This window comes from Dictyostelium purpureum (genome assembly GCF_000190715.1).
Source record: "Dictyostelium purpureum unplaced genomic scaffold DICPUscaffold_12, whole genome shotgun sequence".
Taxonomy (NCBI): domain Eukaryota; phylum Evosea; class Eumycetozoa; order Dictyosteliales; family Dictyosteliaceae; genus Dictyostelium; species Dictyostelium purpureum.
This window is the reverse complement of record NW_003519349.1, coordinates 128,821-134,169: the sequence shown is the minus strand read 5'-3', so window position 1 is coordinate 134,169 and position 5,349 is coordinate 128,821. Positions and strand designations below refer to the sequence as shown.

The 5,349-nt window shown below is 23.1% G+C and overlaps 4 protein-coding genes across 4 annotated transcripts in view; 1 reads left to right on the top strand and 3 right to left on the bottom strand.

The window, feature by feature from the left end:
* Positions 1–396: 396 nt before the first annotated feature.
* On the bottom strand, positions 397–1,065 carry DICPUDRAFT_147473 (uncharacterized protein; the record flags this gene model as incomplete). Its single annotated transcript, XM_003283679.1, has 1 exon — positions 397–1,065. The coding sequence occupies one exon, from the start codon at positions 1,063–1,065 to the stop codon at positions 397–399; it is 669 nt and encodes a 222-aa protein (XP_003283727.1).
* Positions 1,066–1,455: 390 nt separating this feature from the next.
* Positions 1,456–1,665, top strand: DICPUDRAFT_147472 (uncharacterized protein; the record flags this gene model as incomplete). Its single annotated transcript, XM_003283712.1, has 1 exon — positions 1,456–1,665. One exon carries the CDS (start codon positions 1,456–1,458, stop codon positions 1,663–1,665), a length of 210 nt encoding a protein of 69 aa, XP_003283760.1.
* Positions 1,666–2,616: 951 nt separating this feature from the next.
* DICPUDRAFT_147471 (uncharacterized protein) lies at positions 2,617–3,779 on the bottom strand (the record flags this gene model as incomplete). Its single annotated transcript, XM_003283678.1, has 2 exons — positions 2,617–3,241; positions 3,757–3,779. The coding sequence occupies 2 exons, from the start codon at positions 3,777–3,779 to the stop codon at positions 2,617–2,619; spliced, it is 648 nt and encodes a 215-aa protein (XP_003283726.1).
* A 426-nt stretch (positions 3,780–4,205) lies between these two features.
* Positions 4,206–5,349, bottom strand: part of DICPUDRAFT_147470 (uncharacterized protein) — a gene marked incomplete at both ends in the record, with an annotated part of 2,940 nt that continues 1,796 nt past the window's right edge. Inside the window, 2 exons of the mRNA XM_003283677.1 lie at positions 4,206–4,406; positions 4,528–4,738. Of these exons, the coding sequence (XP_003283725.1) occupies positions 4,206–4,406; positions 4,528–4,738 (412 nt within the window). The remainder of the gene's footprint in view (positions 4,407–4,527; positions 4,739–5,349) is intronic.

The window sequence follows — 5,349 nt, the reverse complement described above, 5'->3', positions numbered from 1 at the left end:
TTTTTTTTTTTTTTTTTATATATTATATAAATATATATATATATCATATATATATATATATATATACTATATATACTATGATGTATATGATATATATATATATATTATATATATATATATACTATATATATATATATATGATTATTGATTATTGATTATTATATTATTTATATTATGTTATTATTATTATTGATTATTATTGATTATTGATTATTGGTTATTATTATTATTTATTATTTATTATTTATTATTTATTATTATTGTTATTATTGTTATTATTGTTATTATTATTTATTATTATTATTATTTATTATTATTATTATTATTATTATTATTATTATTATTATTATTGATTATTGATTATTGATTATTGATTATTGATTATTGATTATTATATTATTCTTCTTGGGTTGGGGTAAGTGGTGGTGTTGGGGTAAGTGGTGGTGTTGGTATAGGTTCATAATAGATATTCAAATCAAGATTGAAATGAACATTTCTTTGTGGAGCTTGTGGTTGTTCTAAAACTGGTGATTGAGTTGGTGGGAAATCTGATTGTTGTGATTCTTCATCTTCATGTGGTGGTGATTGAGTTGGTGGGAAGTCGTCTTGTTGTTCGTCTTGTTGATCTAAATTGTGTTCTTCTTGGTCATGAATATAATCATCTATTTCTTGTTCAAAATCATTTATAAGATTGTGTGGTTGTTGTTGTTGTGGAGGTGTTGAATAAATAGGTTCTTCCAATTCATAAGGGTAGTGATATGGTGGTGAAACATGAATTGGCTCTTCATTTTCAATTGGGAAGTTATGTGTTGGATGTTCATTTTCATTATCTTGAACGATTTCTGGTTCTTGATTGTTTATAAATTGTTCATTATTTTCTTGAATTTCATTATTTTGTTCTATTATTAATGCTTCTAATCTTTCTAATTTTTCTAATTTTAAAATTTCTTTTCTAGCAGTATCAACTCCTTCTTTAAAAAAGCTTTTATTTTCGCCTCTGGAGTACTGTAATTGGATTAATAAATCGCGTAATAATTCCTCTAATTGGATTTTCGAAAGTTTCATTTTGTATGTATAAAATATAAGATTTTGAAAATATGTAAAATATAAAATGTAATATGTATTTGATGTTGATATGGTGTAAAAATATATAAGCTGGTAAAAATAAAAGGATGTGAAAATATATATAATATAAATAAAATATATGGATAAAAATTTTAAAATTTAAAAATTAATTTTTTAAAAATATTTTTATTATAATTTTTTTTTTTTAAAAATTAATAATTCAATTTCATTTTAATAACAATATATTTTAAAATGGGGAGTTATAACTATTTTTAAAAATAGTTAAAACTCCCCATTTTAAAAAACATACATAATTATCCAATTATCCCATTTTTCTACCTCTTTAATAATAAAAAAAAAAACCAACTTTAAAATAATCAAAAAATAAAAATGAAATTAAAAAGCCTGCCACCTCCAAAACTCTTGGGATTTAATATCAATGTTCTACAATTACTTCAATCTTTCCCCAATCCATATTACTTTGTAATTCTACAATTACTTTTCTTTTATATTACAGTCTTTTTTATTGAACCTTCTATAACTGTTCACTTTGGAAATCATTCAAGCTATGCTCAAATTGTATTCCCTATTCCTCTTTGATCCTAGTTCTGCTAAAGTCAACAATATTAATAATATTTATGGTCACCTATTACCCATCTTATCTCTTATTCATCTCTTTAACTACAATACCACCTTTACATCTTAATATGTAAATGGCAATCATCTTTTCAAATTACTAATCAATAATCAATCAAGATAATAGCAATTCAAATTATCATAGTCTAATTAATAATAATATCAATTTATTCTAGTTAATATTATAATGGCCAATTATAATAATTAAATTAACATTTAACAATTTAAAAGTATAAATATTAATAAAAAGTGTGTGATATATAAATAAACGATAATTATAAAAAATGATTAAAATATAAAGATGTATAAAAATAAAATTATAAAGATATGCAATATATATTTATAAAAAAATTTATATAAAAAAGGAAGAAAAATTTTTTTTAAAATTATTAATTTTAATTTTTTTTTTTTAATTAAAATTTTTTTTTTTTAATACTCTATAAAAGTATAAAGTAATTATATTTTAAGTTTAAGTTAAAATAATCAAAACAGATGAATATAATCATGGTTATTATAAAATTACCATATTATTATTAAAAAAAAAAATAACACCATTTTATCCAATTCACTCTTTTAAAATTTAATTAAAAAATGAAAAAATGTCATTCTATTATTATAATATACCAAAATAATATTAGTGATTCAAATTTCTAATATTATAATGGATCCTCAATAGTAGGGTCTATTTTTATTCATTAAAAAAAAAAAAATAAAAAAATAAAAACCTAAATATTAAAAAAAAAAAAATAAAAATGGAGGTATTTTTTTAATTTAAAATAAATAATATTATCGATTTTTATTTTTTTTATTTTTATAATTTACTATATTTGATTAATAATGGGTGTGCTTCGGTATTAAATACATATTTATCTAATTGAATTGTGTTTGAATCGCTGTATAATAGATAGAGGTATTTTAATGTTTCTGCCATAAAAAACTTTGTTGGACTGTATTTTTGGAACCAGTTAAAAAATCTCTATAACCTATATAACCATTGGATATTCTACAGTACTTTTCAATAGCTTCAAATATAGCCCAACCCCTATCTTGATACATTGTATCTCCAGTTAATCGATAGAGAATAAAAATAGACTCTACAGTCTCTGGTCTTAAAAGAAATGCATTGACTTCGCTTAAAGCAATTTCACCAGTCTCTTGATCAGATCCAAAAATCTCTGGACCCAAACCAATGGGTGATTTAAAATAGCTATCTGCGCATGTTCTTGTAACTTCTCTACCGACCTCCATATAGATTTCATTCTTTTCGTCATTCCCAGTAATATTAACAGCAGCTGCCAATGCAAACATACCATCAACAAAACAGGTAAGATGATCCTCGTTTACCAACAATACATTGTCCTTAAGAGTACCAATAAAGCCATATCCAGCTTTAGTTTTTCTATATAGGTGCTCGATTATTAAATCTGCAGAGGTTTTTAAATATCTTGAATACTTTTCATCTTCGCCATCTGTATAGATCCACATTTTTAAAAGATATTCATAATAAGAGTCACCTTGACGACCAATTGATATTAATGAACTACAAAATTTCAGAAAAGATAACTCTTCCTCGACCACAAATTGATGTCCCGGATTACGATTTAATAAATCATTGGAGAAAAATGATATTAGATATACATAAAAAAAAAAAAATTTATTCCAAATTGGGACAACCAACTAACCATAACTGAATAAGTAATAAACATAAAAAAAAAAAGAAACAAAAAAAAAATAAATAAATAAATAATAAATAAATAAAGAGATCAAAAGAATTTATTGATTATTTTTATTTTTAGTTATTTATTGGTATTTAATTTTTTTTTTTTTTTTTCTTCATCTTTCTTTTTTTCTTCATCTATCTTTTTTTCTTCATCTATCCATTGTGTATCTACCCAGCCCTTTGATGTAATATTATTATTTTTTAAAATATGTATTTTAAAATATTCATATTCAATTTCATTACTTATTTTGACTTTTAATACAATTTGGACCAAATATATATATACTTTTTCTTTTCCCAAAAAAAAGTTTATATATTTTTTTTACATAATTTACCATTTTCTAGCATAATTTACCATAATTATGTAAAAAATGCAAAAACTGGCTCGAGGTGAATTTGGATAATCTTGAATCGAAATAATTGATTTTTTCTATGAGAATTTGATTTTCTTCTCTTAATGATTCTATAATAAGATCTTTTTCATCTTCTTTGGTTTGAGCGAGAGCCCTCAACAATTTCTATCAGATCTTTTTTAGATTTATTTTGATTTTTTCTTGTATTTAAAATAAAATTTTCTTTTTCTTGTATACTGTTTTTTATTATTGTTTTTGAGAATTTCTTCTTTTAGTTGTGTAAGGTTCTTCTCATATTCAAGTTTGATTTAATATATTCATTCATTTAAACGATCTATGGTTTTTTGTAATACAACTTATTTCGAGTTGTGAAAGGTTCTTCTCATATTCGACTATGTTTTTATGTATTGAGCCATTTAAATGATTTATGGTTATTTGTAATTCAACTCTCTTGCCTTTTCTGATTTTTTTAAAAGTTGAGTTTCTCTTTCTGTAAATGAACTGAAATTAATTTCTTCATCTTCAATCTCTTCTTTCTCATCTTTTGGTTCAAAATTGTCAAGTTTACGCTTCTTTGGATCAATTGCAGAATCTATACTTGGTGTTTGTAATTTTGTATTACCATATTGGTGCTTTTCTTTAACAAAAGGATGGTTTTTTTGTTTTGAAATATTTTGGGGCTGGTATTAATAAATTTGGCGTTAGTGAGTTAATTTTGACTAAAAACTATATTAAAAGAAAATAACAACTTACACCATTATCAATTATGAATCTTTTATTATCATTAGTGGTTGTAGTAGTTGTGTATCTTCCTTCATCCTCTTCATACTCTTCATACTCTTCATCTTCCTCTTCACCCTTTTTATCTTCTTCAATTTCATATCTTTTTTCTTCTTTTTGATCTTGAGAAACTTGGGTATCACGATCTTCTTGGTTATCTTCTTCTTGAGAAATAATGATATCACTATTATTATTATTTAATATATTTGTTTTTATATCATTATTTATTATAATAAAAAAAATTTTTAAAAAAAAAATAAAATGTTATGTGTGGAACAACCACATAATAAAAATTTAAATATTTTTTTTTTTTTTAGGTAATTAAAAAAAATTATAAAAAAAAAAAAATTATTATTTGGTTGGATCCAAAAAAAGCCATTTTTAAAAATTTATAAGAAAATTTTTTTTTGAAGATATTTTGCGAAGTGATCCAAAAAATATTTTTTTTAATTTTATTAGTGATATCATTATTTCAAAAGAAGAAGAAATCTAAGAAGTTTGTGATTGCGGTGTTTCCCCAGATCAAATTGAAGAAAAAAGATAAAAATTTTTTGTAGATAAAAAGGGTGAAGAGGAAGATGAAGAGTATGAAGAGTATGAAGAGGGTGAAGGAAGATTCTCTCCAGCAAGAACCACTAATGATAGATTATATCTAGCCTAGCGACACCGTCTCACCAAAGAAGAAAAAAGATATTGAAATTGAGGAAGATAAACCGCGTGAAGAGGAAAGATGAAGAGTATGAAGAGTATGAAGAGGATAATGGAAGATACACAACTACCTACAACCACTAATGA